Below are 22,295 nucleotides of genomic sequence, written 5' to 3'. Positions count from 1 at the left end.
ATTGATATTCCCCTATGAGCTTGGCAGTCTTGTTATATTTGAATTAGCTTTCGCTGCGATATAGCCCTTTTGCGCTAAGGCGATTTAAAGCAAACACAATTCATTCAAATCAAGATAGGTTGTGAATTGTGGAACATCTTTACAAGCATAAAAGTGGAGTATTCAGTTAAAGCCACGACAAAGAAAACATTATAATATAATTACGTTAGATGTATGTTTAAATATTATACGCTATTCTGATTGGCTAACTGCACATCACGTGTTATTCCTTAAGCAGTTGCATTACACAATAAAACTTATCATTCATGATGACACGAGGTCCCATATTAAAGTGCACAGGTAAATTAAATAAAAACTTGGTGTTAATCGTTTTTTCATGATCCTAGCTTAAAAATGCTATTATAAGTATTGAATGCTTCTTTTTGTAACTTCATAGGGTTGTAAAAGCGTTGACCGTGCGCACACTTTTAGAATGAAGCGCTTCCGCGCTTCATACAAAATGTAATTCGGTCAACGCTTTAAATTTTTACACCTCAATAAAGTTACAAAAAGAAGCTTTCAATTCTTAACTACTGTTTCCTTTCTAACTCTATAGCTGTTTTACTCTTGCTGTTGTAAATTAAGTTATCAGACAGTTATTAAACGTAGCAGACTGGTGTTGCAGATAGTATCAAAGGAAACACTGACAGTTGACTCATGCACACCGGGGTGAGGTTGAAGGATGTTATTTTCATTATATCAGTTATTACTTCCTTATATCCATGGTGATCGAGCTATTTGTTTTTATGTAACAATAGGTTAAAACCGGATAAACAATGATTGACATATCATATGATAAAATACTTGTGAAAGGTCTTACAAGTTTAAAGGTTTCTGAGCAATTCGTAACAAAATAAACAGAGAAAAATAGTAAGTTTAATTTTTATTCTTGTTTGAATTAATACTGTTAAATTCAATTATAGTTGTTATTTTTCGGTTTGCAATTGATTACTACGAATGAATTCTCGAAAAAGGTGATGCAGGAGTTACGAAGAATGAAACGTTTGTAATTTTGATGTATGTTGAATGATATATGAGAGTTTTAGTCAAATCGGATAACAAAATTTTTACAGCTAATGCCCAGTTAGATGCGTTTGATATATATATAATATATATATATATATTATTATAGATTGCCTAACAATGTAATTTTAACACACTTTTTAGTATGTAAATATAAGAATGTTTAAAATATTTACAAAATGATGAAATTAAACGCAATATTTCGCTAGACCAACTAGCTTTATCAAGCGTGCATCTATCCAGGTGAAATCGGATGTATATAAAGCTAGTTGGTCTAGCGAAATATTGCGTTTATTTTCATCATTTTGTAAATATTTTAAACATTCTTATATTTACATACTAAAAAGTGTGTTAAAATTACATTGTTAGGCAATCTATAATTTTATTTGTATAATTGAATTAATCTCTGTACTGATTAATCCACACTTCCATAGATTTGTATGTCATGTGCTGCTATTTATAGGCACTTATATATTATTATATATATATAATATAAAGGACAATATATATATATATATATATATAGACAATATATAGACTCAAAAAATGGTATATCAAACAGAAGACAAAAAAGGGACAATATAGTGAATTTTGGAGAATTTATATTATTAAATGTACATGCATTTGAAATATTTAAGATCCATGGTGACCTAGCTACCAGTTTAGAAAACAGTGATTTAAATGCTAGTCTATTAGAGGGATATTTCATTTTCATTGGTAGTAGATATAGAATCTTATTTTATCATGAAGTCCAATTTGAAAATGACTTTGGGGAGGGTTGGGATCCCGCTAACATAATTAACCCCGCCACATTATTTATGTATGTGCCTGTCCCAAGTCAGGAGCCTGTAATTCAGTGGTTGTCGTTTGTTTATGTGTTACATATTTGTTTTTCATTCATTTTTTTTTTACATTGTCTTATCGGGGCCTTTTATAGCTGACTATATATGCGGTATGGGTTTTGGGGGGGGGGGGGGGGGGGGCAGTCACGCTTCAGTGAGTGATTCCCTATATAATCAACCAAATTTTTCCCATAAAAGGGTAAAAAGGGGGGGGCGGCCCCCCTGGATCCACCTATGGTCTTAGATAACATTTTATAGTTATGAATATTTTGTCAGTTGACTAAAACTAGATGGAGGTGTGTGTGTTCTTATTTCCAACAGATGTACACTAAACCTATATCAATATGTGCATAAAGCAAATTGATAGTTGCTAGATACTGAATGATTATACCACAAGAAAGTTTTAACCTGTGCATATATACATGTATACTTAAAATACGATAAAACAATCATGTCTTTTTCAGGACTTCTGAATCCAACCATGTAGTATGGAATGTTCTTGAGATATGGTTTTGGTCGATGGATGTTCACGAAGGACCTGTAGTACAAAGTATATCACTGGATTTAGCTCTTTGTCTAAGTGTATTATTAAATTACTTTGCTTTGAGTTCAGTTCATTGTTATGCAATTCTTTCTTTGTAAAATAAAGATTTGACAGACAACTCTCATGTACAAGGATTTGTCAAAGTAGTATCACCTCTTATGTACAATGTAAGTATTAGGGAGATAAAAGCATTCTATTTTAATTTGAACCAAACATATTATGTTAAAAAAATGATAAGCTCTATCTAGGCTTATCGATTTCTTAAACTATATTTCATTGTTCATGCTTGAAATTTTTATACAACCACAGAAATTTTTGCGGTCCTAAATAGGTATCCTGTCGTCGTCCGAAGACAGATGGTTTCCATATAATAACTTAACTATAAGCAAAAAGAAATAAATAAAATTATAACACAATATTTATAACCACAAAAGGAAGCTTGGGATTGATTTTGGGGGTTATAGTCCATAAGGTTTAGGTTCCAAAGGTGCCCAAAACAAGCATTAATTTAGTGTCAGTACAAAAAGTTGTGTATAAGTATTTCAATTGCTCTGAAATTGTACCATAATGTTTAATACCATAAGTAGAAGGTTGGGGTATATTTTAAGGGTTATTGGGGCAAACAGTCGAGGAATTGAGGGCCAAAAACAAGCATGTTTGTAGAGTCGAGACCATAAATTGTCCAGAATGGTTGTTGAATTACCTAAAACCAATGCTTTATGAAATCTTCTTTGAAAATTAGAGTTGTCTTTCTCTGTCCAGAATAGTAGTTTAATCATCTTAAATTAATGCTTTATACAATATACAATGCAAAATTCACTTTACTGCCAACTGATAAATTAAAGCAGTCTTTAATAACCATTCAGTGATTACAAGCACTTTAATTATCATTCTAGGGTTATGCCCTTTTACAAATGGAAACATTGAAGAATTATTTAGTCTTAACTTAAGTTTGTTTTAACTAAATCTAGTGAACCATACCAATAGTAAGCAAATACATATGAAAAAGATGTGGTATGCTTTCCAATGAGACAGTTCTCCACAAGAGACCAAATGACACAGAAGTTAACAACTATAGGTCACTGTACGGACATAAACAATAGGTAAAGCCAATACCGCATAATCAGCTATAAAAGGCACCGAAATGACAATATAAAACAATTCAAACGAGAAAACTAATGGCCTTATTTATGTTAAAAAAAAAATAAACAAAAAACTTATATGTTACACATAAATAAACGACAATCACCGAGTTACAGGCTCCTTATGTCATGTTCTCAAATCTAGATATCATCTCCCATATAGAAAAAAAAAACGTGTGAAAAAATTAATCTATTATGTGTTGCTCTCCTAGATACAAAGATGTAGAACATATTCTATCATAATCATTTTGTAACTAGTGTTATTACTGTCTCCTCCATGCCTGTCATGAACATAAAAAAAATATTAAATAAATAACAGTTCTAATGCTCAGGTTGGTTGTCACCGTGCAACACAGTTAATAATATAAAAAAGAAGATGTGGTATGATTGCCAATGAGACAACTATCCACAAAAGACCAAAATGACACAAACATTAACAGTTATAGGTCACCGTACGGCCTTCAATAATGAGCAAAGCCCATACCGCATATATAGTCAGCTATAAAAGGCCCCGATAAGACAATGTAAAACAATTCAAGCGAGAAAACTAATGGCCTCATTTATGTAAAAAAATGAACGAAAAACAAATATGTAACACATAAACAAACGACAACCACTGAATTACAGGCTCCTGACTTGGGACAGGCACATACAAAAATAATGTGGCAGGGTTAAACATGTTAGTGGGATCCCAAGCCTCCCCCTAACCTGGGACCCTTACAACATAAGAACAAACTATAAAAATCAGTTAAAAAAGGCTTAACTCATCAGATAGACAAAAAAATAACACCATAAAGGAAAAACATAGAACTCCTTTTGTCATAAGACACTGTCAAACATCCAAACATACTATCCACACTCATCTGTGTCCACACTTGTATTATATATATATATATTATTAATTTGTATATTTTAACAAAAGAGTATGTTCGGTAAGGTCCTAAAATGGCCCCCATTTTTAGCGTCAATTTCAAATTCGGATTTATTGACCAATATCACAATAAATTATAGCTTATACAGTGACTAGATAGGAAATAAGCCATTTTGTTGAAAATTTTACGTTTTTACGTTTCATTATGACGTCACAAGTTGTACTCATATTGATTTTTCACGAAAAAATCAATGAAAATGGGTTAATTTCCCATAGATTTTTAGACAGGAAACATAGAGCGCATACGTCGACAACAAAGATTTTTTAATATAATGTTTGTGAAGACATTTCACATGTTTTATTTGAATATTAAGTTTGTCGAGGCCTGCGCTCTATCTTTCCTGGTCCTTAAATTGGTTGAAATCTAGCTGTTTTTGTCAAATTTCACCAAAGCCCTTTATTTTGACCTATTTGGGATGTAAAAATCAACGTGTTAGAATAAAATTTTGACAAAAACAGTTCTGTTAAACTTTCTCACATATCTTTAAGGCAACTTAAAACATTTATTGTCTTGTTACTATGAACTTTATAATTGGGGCCAAATATGGCCCTTACCGAACTTACTCCTTTGATTCGTTATGGGATAGTCACATGTTAAACTATATTTTCGAAGGTAGAGAGAAAACGGCGGATAGCAAAAAGCATATTGACCGGCAAAAAGCATATTGCACGGGTTTTTTTTATAATATCTAAAAACCAATTTGTGACGTCATGTAATGAATTTCAGGATATTGTTTAACGTTTTGAAACAAATGATATCTGTGATCGATTATTTGACAAAACAATCTTCACATACATAAGATGTCCAAAATGAAATAACAACTAATATGTTGTTATTGTCAAGGAGACAATGTAATATCTATAAAGTTCCAACAAACCTAAATGGTCGGAAATTAATAATATAACAAATATAGCCTTTGTATGAGGTCAATACAGGATATATCGACCCAAAGAAGTATATCGATATTATATTATAATATTAGTAAGTTTGACTTCAAAACATTAATAGATTGAGTAATATAACTTATTTTTTCTTTCTACCAGGGCAATCGAAGCCAGTGTATTGATGACGCCATTCATTGTCTTGCTGTTTTTGTCTTCAGTTTGTGCTACACAGTCTTACACAGAAGAATGGAATGGATGTAAATTTCGAATAGAGGACGAATCGGCTGAATATTTTACCAAATGGGTAAAAATACTACAGGGAATGCTTGCACATATAAAATTCATATTTTACGACAAACCGTTCAACGCGACGGACGAGGTCCTGTTTCCGGACAGATGGATGTGGACATTTGTACCTCCTGGAGGAGGCAAATTTTACATTTCATGGCCTGTAGACTATTTTGTTTATTCGTTTGGTCTACTCGACACGCACAGTCTAAAATATCCAGTCACGCTCTATGTTCAAACAGACCCTGAAAACTGCAGTATTCTTTTCGGTGGTAATAACACTATTCATGAACTTAGCAATGCTTTGTATAACATGTCAGAGTATTACCTTTTCAAACTCAATGACCTTTATGAGTACAGTTATTGGTGTTATATAACAACAAACTCAAAGTTCAGAGACTCCACGTGGTATATGCTTAACCAATATCTAGGTGTTCCGCTACAGTTGTTTGGTTATAAATGTTGCCGTAATTTCGTAGAGAAAAGGAAAGCGATTTGTGACATTAGAAACGAAAATATCTGGAATATTTATCAGCTCCTGCCATACTACATTGGAATAATTGTCATGGCGTATTTCCCTCTTGTTGTTGTAAAGATAGGAAAACACGCCATCGATTCTGGGGAAGATTTAGAGAATTCAGGTACCCAACTGTTGAGTCTAGATACTAAAGATACAGATTTTCTGTTTCTTAAACAAAGGGGGCCGATATCAATTTCCAAATTATTGTTTGGATTATTCGGTCTTGGGGATAGGCATCCGCTCCTTGTCTCAAGAATTAGATGAACATTGTTTGTATTGCTCACTCCGATCATTGTGTACGTTTTTCTCCTAATATATCATGGACTTGGACAAAACCTCATCAAGGAGATAGTCAAACATAAAATACCGTGCGGTTTCATGTCACTTCTCGGTGGATTCACAGAAAGCAGGGATTTGTTCCTGCCAATGTTTGGAGGCCCGGTAATATTCCTTATTTTATACAACATTGTTGGAATGATTGTGATATTGGTTCCCGTAGATCTTTCTAAAATTTTGGAACTAGGTCTACCACCGGACACAAAGCCATTTTCAACTCTTCTTATGCTTGATATAGCTACAATAGAGAAATTCTCTAAAAAGCACTGTCTAAACTTCAGTAGATATAGAAAAGTATATTCAGTGATGCGAGGATCTATTTACATGCTTATCAATCCAGTCTTTTTGAAGTTCATAACTTTATTTCATGTACGTAGATGGAATTCCATTATGATGGCTTTATGCAGTTGCTGTAACATGAGCAGATGCCTCGTACTTCTTGTTCGTGTGCCATTGTTTATTATCTACATCTTTTGGTGTCTATTTGAAACCCTGGTAATGTATATTTTCTATGGGTTTCCGATTTTTCTCTTCATTTTGTCTGTCGTGCGAGGATATGTTCGTTACTTCAAGCAATCATACAGAAGGATCCCAGTAGTATCCAGTATATGTGCGATCATACTATTTCCTCTGTGTTGTCTGTTCTATTTCTTTATGTTCAGTATCATAATTCTGCAATCCTTCACTATCATTGGCTATTTTATATTTTTTCTTTATTTGTCATTGATTGTTTTCCCCAGTCGCTCTTTCGGATTCATTTATTTTGTCATTATGTTTATTTTATTTGTACATACTGTGGTGAAAGAATTTGAAAACGAGTATCAAGCATTACTAGAATTGACAATCAAAGCTTCGGAAAAACTAGTTAAAGTTAAAATTGTCAAAGAACTACTCGAAGACAAAACTAAATATAACAGTGGATGCCGTGCAACTGAATGTGTGGCCTTGACAAACACAATTCCTTTAGGAATGTCTTATGAATCGTTGTCCATTCAGTATGGATTTCAAAATGGCGAGTATGTGTTGTATAAAGAACAGGTGCCCGGAGTCAGAAAAGATTTGTTTGAATACATAATTGACAAATTTCGACCCGTTCATATAGCATTTTTTCATATTATAATTCAGATTCTGTGTGTGCAGGTACTTGTTTTAGTATCAATTATCTTCATTTCAAGATACATTAAAAACTTTACATCGGACGAGTCCAATGAAGTCCTGAATGTTATGTCAGTTGTCGTCGTTACCATGTTCCCAAATCTTATTCGTCTGCTTTTCGTGCGCATGCACAATAAATATGTTCGAAAAAGGAAAGTCAGGCAGACGGTGATGGACTTTTGGGAAAAGAAAAAGAAATTTGCAATGGAGAATTAAACATGCTTATTATTAAGTATAATTCAAATAAATATTTCAAACTTTTCCAAATAGAAGAATCGTTCGAAAGCCGAATTTATCAAGGTATCTCTTAAAAGATAAACTCACGATTTAGTGTGTAGACAGGAAGGTCTAGGTCGTGACTAACTAGACAAGGAAATTCACCGAATGATATAGTTATCAAAATGTCATGATACATTCGAACTTTAGTTTTTATATCTATTAAGCTGTTTGTTACTTAAATTAAAAGAGGGAACTAGAAAAAGAACTAACACTATCAATATTTTAATAAGACTGAAAGTTAAAAATAGAATTGCAACTAATATGTAGGAAGAATAATTTTGTCTAATGAAAAAGAGAACAGAAATTTAAGGTTTAATCATGTTTCCCTTCTGTGTTATTCCGTATATGCATTTCTTTTACATTCCAACCTTTATTAAAAGTGACCTCTTTCGTTTCTTTTTGTTTTTTTATTACGCATATGATTTTCAAATGTACATTTTCGTACATTATTCTGTTGTAAGATAAAAGTGTCGGGTAGTATACAAAATATTGTTTTTCGTTGAATATATATGGTTAGTTTTATTTTTAGCCCAAATCTTTTTGTGTATTAAAAAATTTCTTATGTCATGTTCCTTTGTATAATACTATTGTTTACGATGTAGAAAAGACGATGTCTAAAAGAACAAAAGATACTTGAAATAACATTTACTTTAGATTTAAGTACGTTGTTCCTGTCTCGTTATTATTTAACATAACGGAAATAAAAAAAATTGGTGCATTAGTTCTTAGTGTTTACCCATGCAAAGTACACTACAGAAATAGTGTTGTTTTGCTGTTCTTCATCTTCATTTGAAGTCACAGCCTTGAACATGGACCAGAAGGTCATATGGTATTTCCTCAAACAACGGTAGTGCACTAAAGAATCTATATAATTAAAATATATAGAAGTCTGATTTCTTCATGCTGATCCGACGAGTAGGCGAGTTATGACCGAATTTTAAACATATTGTAAAATCAGATAGAAAAATAATTATTTAATAGTTGACAATGCTAGTTTAAATGGACAAAGCATTTAATTCAAAATTAGTGATAGTACCAAGGATTTGTAGATTACTATAAATATCCCTGGTGTGCTTGACCGGCATTACAGGTTGGTTCATAGTAAGCGATGTTCAGCAAGACTTTGGTTATGCACTATGTCGTGTATTTATGGATTCAGTGTCTTTGAAAAGAATAAGTTCAGTTCACAATTTTGCGTCTTCAGCAAAGCTTATAGTCATGCATTTAGTCCCCCACCCGTTCTGACTCTATGTCGGTTTTAAGATATTTGACTTTTCGAATAGTAAAGTCCATGTTTCTTTTAACTTTGATATTGATATATCTGTTGTGTGTTACATCATGATATACTATCTATAATTTATTATTAAATAAGTTGTGGTATAAAATTGGCTCGTTAGTCCAAAATCGCATGAATTTAAGTAACTATATATATATATATAAAGGACACCGTTCGGCTTTCAAGAACGAGAAAAATTCATACCAAAGGTCAGATTTAAAAGCCCCAAACATGACAAGATGTAAAAAAAGAAAAGAAAAAAGGATAACCAACGGCCTGATTTATGACAAAATAATAAATGAAAAACAAACGTGGTAAGACAACTACTGGAAACAAACCAGGCTCATATCCTTGAAAAGTAATATAACGAATGTGGCGGGGTTAAACGTGTTTTTGAGCACTTATCCACATATTTAACCTAGATGAGTGGTGTCACAGCACAACATAACAATACACTAAACATCAGTTGAAACTGTCTTGAATCTTCAGATCAGCATAAGGACATAAAACAACTAACTTGAAGACAAAGAATAATACAACTTACCAATCTTAGAGTACTCGCAATTACTGAAAGCTATTTCAAAGCCAATAGCAACTGATAAATCAATCATGTTTATCTCAAACGAACGTATCAATCAGAACACATCCACGGGATTCAGTGTAAATGTTATAACCCGTCTCAGAAAAAGGTGACATTGTACAATGCAAAAAACAACAACCAAAAACAAAGCATAGTATTGGCAGGATGTAGTCCCTAAGCTTCCATATCAGTATATATAACAATACATTTCAAGTTATGTTTTAATTTATCAAAAAAAACAATATTAATTAAACTGTCAATTGTTCTTGAACAATTGAGAGGTCTTTCCTTTTATAATGTAAAATACATGTTCTAATAGACGTAGAATGTATTGACAAGGTCAAGGTCAACCGTACAAAGCTTGAAAACACACTAAAAATCCATTATATGAGGTTAAAAACACTAAATTCGCTATCTGGGACATGACCTTGACCTTTGACCTTTTTCAAGGTCATTAGTCCTCAATGTCATTGCTGAAGACCCCATGGGTCTAGGACCTTTGGTTATATAGTAAAAGCTGATTTTGTCTTTTTAGAAACCTAAAACAGGGGTTATGCCCCTTATTAAAAGGTCAAATCTCTTTGGTCAAAATGTAACAAAGTTGCGCCGTAATGACCCAAACATTTTCCACTATTTAAAACTTCTGTAAGTATAATGGTTTCTGAGATTATCCCATAACAAGTGTTAGGTCAAAGGTCAAGGTCAAAATACAAATTTGACCTTGAGGTTTTTTTCAAAGATACATGAATTGATGATGATTGGTGAAGATCCTAGGTGTCTACGACTTGCGGTTTCTGAGTTTTGGTGGCCAACCGACACCGGTTAATTTTCATAGGGGCATAACCCTATCAATGAGTCGTTGAATCTTTTCGATCCAAATGTAACGAAGAACCGGGGTCTGTTCCTGAACAAATTCCACCCTTTGTTTTTTTTCTACCTATTATGGTTATGGAGTTTGAATGATAACAAGGTTTTTGGGTTTCGGAGGGATTACTCCGAACCGACAAAATATTTCGACTCACAGGGTGAGTTCCGGATAGGTATTTATGACACCGATACAAAGTGTGAACATGAAAGCGACAAGTCTTACGGTTACGGAGGCTAACTTCGTCAAAGTTTGGCGGAACAAAAAGAATAATAATTAAAATGTCAATTGTTCTTGAACAATTGAGAGGTCTTTCCTTTTCGAAATGTAAAGTACATGTTCCAATAGGCGTAGAATGCATTGAAAAGCTCTCAAACACACATAAAACCGTTAAAAAATGACAAAAACAATAAATTCGATAATTTGGACATGACCTTGACTTTTGACCTTGTGACCTTTGTGAAGGTCATTGGTCCACAATGTCATTGTAAAAGACCCCATGGGTCTAGGACTTTTCGTTCAAGAGTTAAAGCTAATTTTACCTTTTCAGAAACCGTTAACGGCGGTTATGCCCCTTAAGAATATGTCAAATCCTTTCGGTCAAATTGTAAAAAAGTTGTGCCTCAGTCACCTTAAAATTTTTCACTGTTTACTATTTCTGTAAGATTAACCGTTTTTGAGATATCGACTAAAAAGTTGAAAGGTCAAAGGTCAAGGTCAACCTTAAAAACACTTAAAACACACTCAAAATGCTTAAAATAAGGTCAAAAACACATAATTCGCTATCTGGGACATGACCTTGACCTTTGACCTTGTGACCTTTGTCAAGGTCATTAGTCCCCAATGTCATTGGTGAAGACCCCACGGGTCTAGGACCTTTGGTTATATAGTAAAAGCTGATTTTGTCTTTTCAGAAACCTAAATCAGGGGTTATGCCCCTTACAGAAAGGTCAAATCTCTTCGGTCAAAATGTAACAAAGTTGCGCCATAATGACCCAAACATTTTCCACTATTTAAAACTTCTGTAAGTATAATGGTTTCTGAGATTATCCCATAACAAGGTGTTAGGTCAAAGGTCAAGGTCAACATACAAATTTGACCTTGAGGTATTTTTCAAAGATACATGAATTGATGATGAATGGTGAAGATCCTAGGTGTCTACGACTTACGGTTTCTGAGTTTTGGTGGCCAACCGACACCGGTTAATTTTCAGAGGGGCATAACCCTACCAATGAGTCGTTGAATCTTTTCGATCCAAATGTAACGAAGAACCGGGGTCTGGTCCTGAACAAATTTCACCCTTCGGTTTTTTTCTACCTATTACGGTTACGGTGTTGGAACGATAACAAGGTTTTTTGGTTTCGGAGGGATTACTCCGAACCGACAAAATATTTCGACTAACAGGGTGAGTTCCGGATAGGTATTCATGACACCGATACAAAGTGAGAACATGAAAGCGACACGTCTTACGGTTTAGGCTGCTAACTTCGTCAAAGTTTGGCGGAAAAAGAATAATAATAAACAGAAGAAATACAGTAAGGTCTTTCCTTATAGAAAAAGGAAAGACCTTAATTAAAATGTCAATTGTTCTTGAACAATTGAGAGGTCTTTCCTTTTGTAATGTAAAATACATGTTCCAATAGACGTAGAATGTATTGAAAAGCTTTAAAACACACTGAATATCTTTTAAATAAGGTAAAAAAAACATAATTTGCTATATGGGACATGACCTTGACCTTTGACCTTTTGGCCTTTGTCAAGGTCATTAGTCCCCAATGTCATTGCTGAAGACCCCATGGGTCTAGGACCTTTGGTTATACAGTAAAAGCTGATTTTGCCTTTTCAGAAATCTAAAACAAGGGTTATGCCCCTTATAGAAAGGTCAAATCTCTTCGGTCAAATGTCAAAAAGTTGCGCCTCATCCACCTCAACGCGTTTTTCACTATTTACTATTTCTGTAAGTACAATCGTTTTTGAGATATCGACTTAAAAGTTTTAAGGTCAAAGGTCAAGGTCAACCTTAAACAGCTTTAAAACACACTGAAAATCTTTAAAACACATTGAAAATCCCTTAAATAAGGTTAAAATCACTAAATTCGCTATCTGGTACATGACCTTGACCTTTGACCTTTTGACCTTTGTCAAGGTCATTGGTCCCCAATGTCATTGCTGAAGACCCCATGGGTCTAGGACCTTTGGTTATATAGTAAATTCTGATTTTGTCTTTTCAGAAACCTAAAACAGGGGTTATGCCCCTTACAAAAAGGTCAAATATCTTTGGTCAAAATGTAACAAAGTTGCCCCGTAATGACCCAAACATTTTCCACTATTTAAAACTTCTGTAAGTATAATGGTTTCTGAGTTGTTCTGATAACAAGGTGTTAGGTCAAAGGTCAAGGTCAACATACACATTTGACCTTGAGGTATTTTTCAAATTCACATGAATTGATGATGAATGGTGAAGATCCTAGGTCTCTACGACTTACGGTTTTTGAGTTTTGGTTGTCCACCGACACCGGTTAATTTTCATAGGGGCATAACCCTACCAATGAGTCGTTGAATCTTTTCGATCCAAATGTAACGAAGAACCGGGGTCTGGTCCTGAACAAATTTCACCCTTCGTTTATTTTCTACCTATTACGGTTACGGTGTTGGAACGATAACAAGGTTTTTTGGTTTCGGAGGAATTACTCCGAACCGATAAAATATTTCGACTAACAGGGTGAGTTCTAGATAGGTATATATGACACCGATACAAAGTGTGAACATGAAAGCGACACGTCTTACGGTTAAGGCTGCTAACTTCGTCAAAGTTTAGCGGAAAAAGAATAATAATAAACAGAAGAAATACAGTAAGGTCTTTCCCTTTTGTAAAAGGAAAGACCTTAATAACGATAAAAATAGTATACAAACACTATGGTGTTAAATTACATTTGTGTTGCATGGTGTATCATTTGTACCATAAAGCTGTATATATAAATATAAACCAGGAAGACTTTCTATTGGCCGTATATTCAAGAACTTTTACAACAAGGATATAGATGAATCAAAACTGTTTCTTAGGTTAATAGCAAACATTAAAATGTATTGTTAAACTACGATATCACGTTCGGGAATCAGATAAAAAAAAGTGTTATTATTTTAAAAAAACTCGCACATTTAGGAGGCCGGTTTACACGGTATATTGACATAATACAGGTTATGGTCCATTGCGTGTAGCTTTTCGGGGATGAATATCATTTCCCTAATCTATTATCCAAAATGAGACTTTTAAAAATGTTTAATTTGCTTTTCTCCATGTATTTGTAATGCATACAGCCTATAGGAACACTTCTCTGTTAACATACTAAATAACTTTTATAACATGGATATAGATTTCATAAATTTATAAAAATCGTATGTAAATTATAGCACATGTACAGTCATCAAAATTATAATTTTTCATATCAGCAGGTTGAGTACACTGCAGCTATGAGCTTTCTTTGGTTTGGTTGATGTTTTCTATGATACTAGTATCGTAGAATTCGTGTTAATGTTTTTAATTGATTCATTCAAATTTTACAATACTATTATATAAATTGGCATGAATATATAATTATAGTTGAATCATTAGTGCGATTCGGAAACAAGTTTTAAGCTTATATAGTATTGCACAACCCAAATGAAAAAAATAACCAAAAGATATCTAATATCTTTGGTTAGCTTGCTTGCTAGCTGAACCGTGAAGTCATTGTAAGGTTAGGTAAACTACCCTTCTTTAAGAGTAGACTAGTCTGACAAATAACCAATCTATCTGTCTGTAGGATAAGGCTGCTTCGTAAGGAGGGTAGTTTACCTAACCTTACAATGATTTCACGGTTCAGCTAGCAAGCAAGCTAACCAAAGATATTACCTTTAGCTACACACTCAATGAAATTGGTTGTAACATTATTCTACCGTTGATACTGTTTAAAAATATCATTGTTGATCATTACTGAGAGTCTGTTTCTCACCAGCCAAATTGTTCAGTTCTTTTAAGATCTGGAATCAAAATTATTCAAAATACGGACGTGACAAGACTTTTATAGTACAACGTAACATCTATTGCTACTAATGTTTAAAGTTGGTTTTTTAATCGCCTTTTTAAATCAACTGGAGATCCCATCTTCGCTAGCTAGGGGTTACGATCCAGCCCTCTTCTCTCCACCTAAGATGCTGGAGATCCCAACTATTTTTGATATTGTCATCAGTTGATACTTCCAGCTGAATTGAAGCCATGTCCTTTTTCTTACTCATTACCATCGTCGATGTGAACATCGTTCCTTCCTCTCCAAAATTCTATAACTCTCTGTCGGATTTTTCTTTTTCTGACCTTATTGTTATGGACTTTACAGAAGAAAAGGCGAACAAGATTTGGAATCATTGTAACTATTATCACACACATTACATTGAGGACATCACTTGATTCTCGTGACGATTCCCTCTTTATGTACGTGGAAATAAATAATATGGAGATCAAAACAATAACTTGTAGCACTAATATTTGTACTATGATATGGAAGAATGCGATATGCACAGGATATGATCTATCGATAACGAATCGATACAAATCTTTCCGAACTCCTGGTATCTGTTTTCGATATCGTACATATTCGATTCGATTATCATGCTGTATTGATGTTGTTTGATTAAATATTTCTAAGGGAATTCTGTTAGTAATTGCTATAAATTCAGACATAGCACAACAATTCTGTCTTTTATTTAATAGTTCCTTTGCTATGGCAGCCTTTTCCACTTTAATGGAGGCTTGTATAGTATGATGCAATAAGTCTTGGTATTCCTGTTTAAAATCTTTCAATACACTATGTACATATAGAATGAACATAATCACATAGTAGACAAACCCAAAAGACCAGCCGGGAAAAATTATAAGTGATAGGTAGACGAAAAATAGGAAATAACCCATGATTATGAAAGTTTCCAGACTTATCATGACCAACATGAACATGAAAAAGAGAAAGCAAATAGGAAAAAGTATTGATAACACAACATTTAGCATAAATGTCTGTTTTTGTTGTGCTCGTTGGAAATACTTTGCGTATCCTTTAGCAGTTGACACCACAAAATAACAAAAGGGAAAGCCGTAATAAAATATCACCAGAAACGTCTCTAAAATACAGAAACAAAAGTAAGACAGAAATACAGGGACACAAACAATGGCCATACAGGTCGTCCCAACACACCCAGGACACAATTTATCTATTACTTTTCTCAATCTTGTCTTTTGGAACGATATAACGAAACACCAAAATGACGGGTTAATTAACATGTATAACGATCCCCTCATTACAGAATAGAATCTTCGGTAGCCAGATACATTATGACTGCATTTCTTTTTCGAAAACTTTTCAATTGTGACCAGGTCTAATGTTAAAAGTGTTGAATATGTTGATTCGTCTGGAGATAACCCTAACTGCAGAATATCAGACAAACTTCGTGGAACTAAAGTTAATATTAATCCTACTATGAGGTATAAAATGAGCGAAATTGCGGGACCCCCAAACATTGGTAGATACAGGTCTAGACTCTCTGTAAAACCACCGACAACAGATACAAACCCATGTGGAATTTTATGATTCACTATTTCTGTCATCAAGTATCGTCCTTTCTTGTAGTAAAGTAAAATGAATATGTATACAAGAAACGGAGCCAATATTACAAATATAACTCGTCGTACCCTCGACACAATTACCGGATGTTTTTTAGCCAATCCAAACGCGCTGACAATCATTTTAAAGACTGACACAGGACTTCTTGTTCTCATAAAAATATAGTCGTCATCCTGATCTGGTATAATTGAATATTCCGATTGTAACGAGAGATGTGGTATATCATTACTGGATTCTAACACATTTTGTCCAAATTTTAGAAGAGCAAGTGGAAAATAAACTAGGAAAACGAGTCCTATGTAAAACGGTATAAGTTGATAGGAATTCTCTATGACATTTTTGTGGTCACAAATTAGTAGCTTTTTTCTTCCACCTCTGTTTTGACAGCATTTATATCCCAATAGTTGTAATGGTACATTTAGGTATCGACTTAAACCATAGTAAAAAGAGTTGTTAAAATAAGAACTCCTCGACAAATAACACCAGTAGCTATAGTCATACATTTCGTTGATTTTATAAAAGTGTTGCTCCGAAGCCATTTTTTGCAAAGCTTTACCAATACCTTCAGTAGTTTCAGGATCGCCGAATGTAACATTGCAGTCCGGAGGAGTAACGTTTAGGTAGATTTTTGTGGGATATAAAGTATGCGTATCGAGTAGACCGAACGAATACACAAAATAATCCACGGGCCATGAAATGTAGAATTTTCCACCAAAAGGAGGAACAAATGTCCATATCCATCTGTTTGGAAGCAAAACATCTGGTGTTGAACTATATGTATTGTTATTTGTAAACGTAATGTCCAAAGGAGCAACCATTCCGTCTATAATCTTAAGCCATTTTGCTAAGTAAATGCCGGATTTCTTCTCAACCTCAAAATGACACTGTTTATGCTTTTCAAGATTATTTGAAGCATTACAAGAAATAATAAAAGCAACTAGAAGTATCGTGATGGCGTAATCATTCCTACTTCCACACCTTCAATAGAAAAAATAAGTCACAGAACCATTTAAAATAAGGTCACGGGGCAGTGAGTGCCTGGTCATACACTCACCTTTTCTTTACATTTTATTAAAATTTTTACAGTATATATTCATTTATATTTCAACTTATTTGATGTGTTCTTGTTCTTATCCATATCCAATCTTACAAAACAGAAGCAAGTGTATTATAAGTTCTATCAGATTACAGGGGCATGGAGCATATATATTACTGGTATATTGTCGTTTGATGGATAAACATTCCATAAGTTGAAATATTATTGAAAATTGCTAAATATCTAAAACGCATGTGTACAAAACAGAAGGAAGGTCAATGCCCAAAGAGCCTGTTTGTAAAAATAAAAAAAAACATCACATTCTTCAAAGATTTGACATTTTAGTAAACATATTGTAGTTGTATTGATAAGGGTGTTGTGTTTTCATAAAAAAAAAATATTTATTTTTTATTGTAGTTGTATTGGTAAGGGTGTGATGTTTAGATAAAAACATCGCAATTCATTTATTTCTTATTTTATTTTTTGAAGTTTTTTTCAGAGAGATATATCATTTAATTTGCTTAAAATGTCAGTCAACATCACTTTACAGGTATTTTGGTTTTAAATTTATGAAACCTTGAATATTTGAACAAAAAGAAACTTAAGGTTAAACTATAGAAATTAAGGTAAAATCATTTGACCTTTCAGCGTTTTATATAAAAAAAAAAAAAAAAAAAAAAAAAAAGAAGATGTGGTATGATTACCAATGAGACAAATCTCCACAAGAGACCAAAATGACATAGAAATTAACAACTAGGTTTTATAATATATATATAGTTGCCAACTTGGCTAGATAAAAAAAATGTAAACACAAATATAACTTACGCTTTCATCCTAACACAACTACGACAGGTATAAAGAGCTAGGAAGTATATGCTTCATTAAATCTTTTTGGTTTTTTTATTGGTTTTTTAAAGTAGGAAGACGGAAACATTTCAATAAAAAATGAAATTACTTACGTATTTCTATTTAAAATTTCCAAAATGAAATAAATATGTTTAAAGGTTATAAGTTTACTGAAATAACCTCGATTTTTAAATATTGATTACAATTGTTGATAAGATGATCATTTTAGTAACTATTGAATCGTGGATGCAACTTACAAGATACCTCAAACCTTTGTCCAAAAATCATGAAATAAGATGAACGAATCTTTTATGGTGCTTATGCTGCATCGTTTGCTTTCAAATATTCGTCTATGAGTATTCTCGTTGAAGCCAAATCCAGAAAAACGATTCGGACGCAAAACAAGTGTTAGGTGTAATTTTCATTTTTTAAATACTTGAACAGGAGAACATTTTAATAACCAATAACCCCCTTTCCTCATTTTATATGGAAACTATTTTGACTCTTATTCTCTATTCGCTATTTTTCAGTACCCCATTATTCTCTCTATTTTTTTTGGCCAAATTTTCTGTTCTGGATATAGCTTTCCATTTATTCTTCATCTTTTGACGGCCATACTTTTCTCTTCTGTGAACCCCTTATTCAGACCCTAGCTTGATGATGAGTTTTGATTCAATTGATGTTTTATTTATTACCTCGTAGGGGTCATAATCTGGGTCATAATCTGGCTGGAGAAAACACTGTAAATATGCTAACAAAAAATTAACTAGTACTGTCCACACTGATCTGTGTCCACACTTGTTGAAATTGTATTTGACCCGAGTGCAATGTATATAATATATATTTGATATAATTGCTTCCCTCCAAACAAACGTCACGGAAATAAAAGATCATGAAAACAAAAGACACACATATAAACCTACTTTCGATCTCATGACAGACTATATATACGGTAGAATATTTTCAAAACAAATAAAGTGAAAGTATATGTGTAAATTTTATAAATCAATTTGCTCTTCCTTGACAACTTTCATGGTAATATATAGGGAATTATGAATGTATAAAAATACTGTGTTTTTGTGTTATCTATTGCTATGTAAATACTCAGCTATCGCTATGTAAATACATAGAATTGGAACATTAAGTTATTACAATTGTAACGACCTCTTCTTTCTCCTTATAATACATACAGGCACTTGTCTCAGAATTATATAGGGAAAAAAACACCTTCTGAAACAAGTGCCTGTGGTGAAGCAGTATAACTATAAACCAGTTCGGTGTCTTCACACAAATATATATATATATATATATATATATATATATATATATATATATATATATATATATATAATATATATATATATATATAGTTCAACCTTAAAACCTGAAACACCGTATTCCTTGACAGTAATGAATCAGCAATCAATCACCAAGGTAAGAAGATACGAAGCGGGTGAATAAAAAACAAAGTCCGCCTTCAACCCTTCAAATAACTTGAATCAGTTCAGGATCATTTAAACTCAGTAATATATTGTTAGAGAGACGTTCTTCTAAATATGGGTGTTAAAGAATGCTTAGTCAAGAAATGAAGCAAATGCCATGCCAATAAATATGAATCTAACTCAAACACGCGTATCAAAATCTTTGATCTAGATTTTAGGGATGATTACGCGATCTCAGTGACGGTAAATCCAATTTCAGTCATATTGAATACATGTATGTTTGTCTCAACTTCAGCAACCAACTATTAACATATTTTTTGTGAGTTACGACCTATACATGGTTTTTTTCTTAATTTCTAAACTGAAATATGTCAAACTTAAACGAGACATAAGTTAATTAGGCCTCTGTTTTTGTTGTATAGCAGTTATTTCACTATATCAAGGCCGACACTCGGCTAACCGAGAGATTGGTCGGTTAATCTATATTGAGTATGCGGCTATATGGGCGATTGGTCTGTTAATCGGGTTTGATATACGTCTGTTAAGAGTAAAACGCCCAATTTTATGTTAAACTCTATTAAATATACAGATTTTTGGCATATTATAAGAACCAAATCAAAAAAAGAAAAGTGTCTGACAAAATGATATCTATCATAGAATATTTTACAGCTGTAAAAACATTTCATAGTCTGTGCAGTTTTCAGTAAAACTAAAAAGCGTCGCGCAAGTATGTATAATTTATGCTTATACGCATATAGCAATTTTTTTAATAAAAGGCGAAACAAACAATTTTAGATATCATTTAAAGGACACAAAATAGTACTTTGGTTCTAAAAAATAAATTGACATTAGTAAATATTTCATAATTGTAATATAAAGTGAATAATACCACGTTTTAGTGAAAATTATGGGAATAAAGTCTGTTAATGGGTTGGACAATTGAAATTGTGTCAGTTAAGAGTTATTTAGCCACGGCAATAGTTTTGCTACATTTATATTTTCCCATTGAAAAAGTAAAGAATGAGATGTTCTTGAGTAAAAAAAAAAAAAATGACAATACGGTGCAACAGTATCGTTCTAGTAAGAGCATTTTTATTTTGACTTTCTTTGCATTTTATTGAAGGGTGTGTCACTTCAATATAGCATGATATGGATTGGCCGCTGGAATATGCATGAATTTAATATCAACGTTTTCAATCAGCCTTAATTTTTGAATCTGTTCAAAGTAGCACGTTCTCAAATCCGACTGAAAGTGTCTTTCTAATACAAAACAGGGGTACATATAACGTGTTGTCGTTCTCATATGCACATGATATTTGTCACTAGACGTTAACCCCTAATTCGTCAGCATCATCCAATTGGTTCTTTTCTTCTATTACTTAATCATATGTTGTTTTCAAATCGTTCTAAAGAAGTAAATGGAAAGGAGCGAATGCAGCTACATTTTGTTAACTTAAGTTTTAATTCATGTTATTCCGTTTAGTTCCTTTCTACATAAGTGCAGAGGAGAATTGCAGTTGTCCGCATGTCAACTTCTAGCATTCGTCACCAATATGAGTACATCGCAATCCGTTACTGTTTCAACACCCAGGGGTGTTTCATGTTTGTATTCTTAAACAATTATTATTTTTTCTCTCTTTTTAGCAATGCATCAATCTCTACTGTCCTTATCTACTGTTCTATATTCTGCGTCTCCATCCAGATTCTCGTGTATACCATGAGGGTCCGGATTTGGGGTGGTGTTTATTTCTGTATTCTTTAAATTGTTATGTCACTGTTCTCTACATTTTATTTATCTTACTCAGTATTATTAATTCGTATATTTTTAAACTTATTTGATTCGTTCAGGGAAAGTCACATGTTAAACTATATTTTCGAAGGTGATCAAAAACGGCGGGTAGCAAAATGCATATTGCACAGCAAAAAAGCATATTGCACGGTTTATTTATATGTCGTTAATGTATAGGAGACACTATGATATCTATAAAATTTAAACAAAATCAAATGACGATTTTGATACAAATATGGTTGGAAATTTAATAATATCACAATTATAGCCTATGTTTGAGGTCAATACAGAATATATCGACCCAAAGAAGTTTTTCGACCTAGGACTTCGTCCTCAGTCAATATACTTTTTTCAGGTCAATATATTCTTGTATTGCCCTCATACAAAGACTATAATTGTATTTATTCCACTGTTTATACATATTGATAGTTTAATTAATATATGATTGGTTGAGACTATCCCACGTGTCATTGAACAAATCTTCATATCTCCCTGAGGCACGGGAAATAAATGTATATTATTTTTTCTCTATTCTTTATATTTTAGCATTCCAATATATTTTACTTACTGATGGTTAGTTACATTATTACGTTTATCTCTGATTTTTATACTGGTTACCAATGAAGATGACAAATTGGTGTCATTCATTATGTAAACAGAATCCATACGATATATGCTACCATTCTTGGATGGAATTAATATTACTTTAATATAACACTTTTTGAAACCATTTTTATCAATTTTCAATTTCCATTGTCTAAATTGTTAATTGTTCATGTGTTGCTATCGTATATTTTATGTTTCATTGCTCATGTGTTGTTTCCATATA

At 33.0% G+C, this 22,295-nt stretch overlaps 1 protein-coding gene across 2 annotated transcripts; it reads left to right on the top strand.

Moving 5' to 3' along the window:
- Nucleotides 1-716: 716 nt before the first annotated feature.
- LOC139520831 (uncharacterized) lies at nucleotides 717-8,374 on the top strand. 2 transcript variants are annotated; one of them, XM_071313808.1, is made up of 2 exons: nucleotides 717-909; nucleotides 5,566-8,374. In XM_071313808.1, exon 2 carries the CDS (start codon nucleotides 6,593-6,595, stop codon nucleotides 7,919-7,921), a length of 1,329 nt encoding a protein of 442 aa, XP_071169909.1. In that variant the 5' UTR covers nucleotides 717-909; nucleotides 5,566-6,592; the 3' UTR covers nucleotides 7,922-8,374. The 2 variants fall into 2 exon arrangements, with proteins under 2 accessions (XP_071169909.1, XP_071169910.1); XM_071313809.1 differs by having other exon boundaries at nucleotides 777-909.
- Nucleotides 8,375-22,295: the final 13,921 nt, after the last annotated feature.

This window comes from Mytilus edulis, chromosome 4, assembly GCF_963676685.1.
Source record: "Mytilus edulis chromosome 4, xbMytEdul2.2, whole genome shotgun sequence".
Lineage (NCBI taxonomy): Eukaryota > Metazoa > Mollusca > Bivalvia > Mytilida > Mytilidae > Mytilus > Mytilus edulis.
The sequence above is the reverse complement of the archived record's forward strand: the minus strand, read 5'-3'. Positions and strand labels throughout refer to the sequence as shown.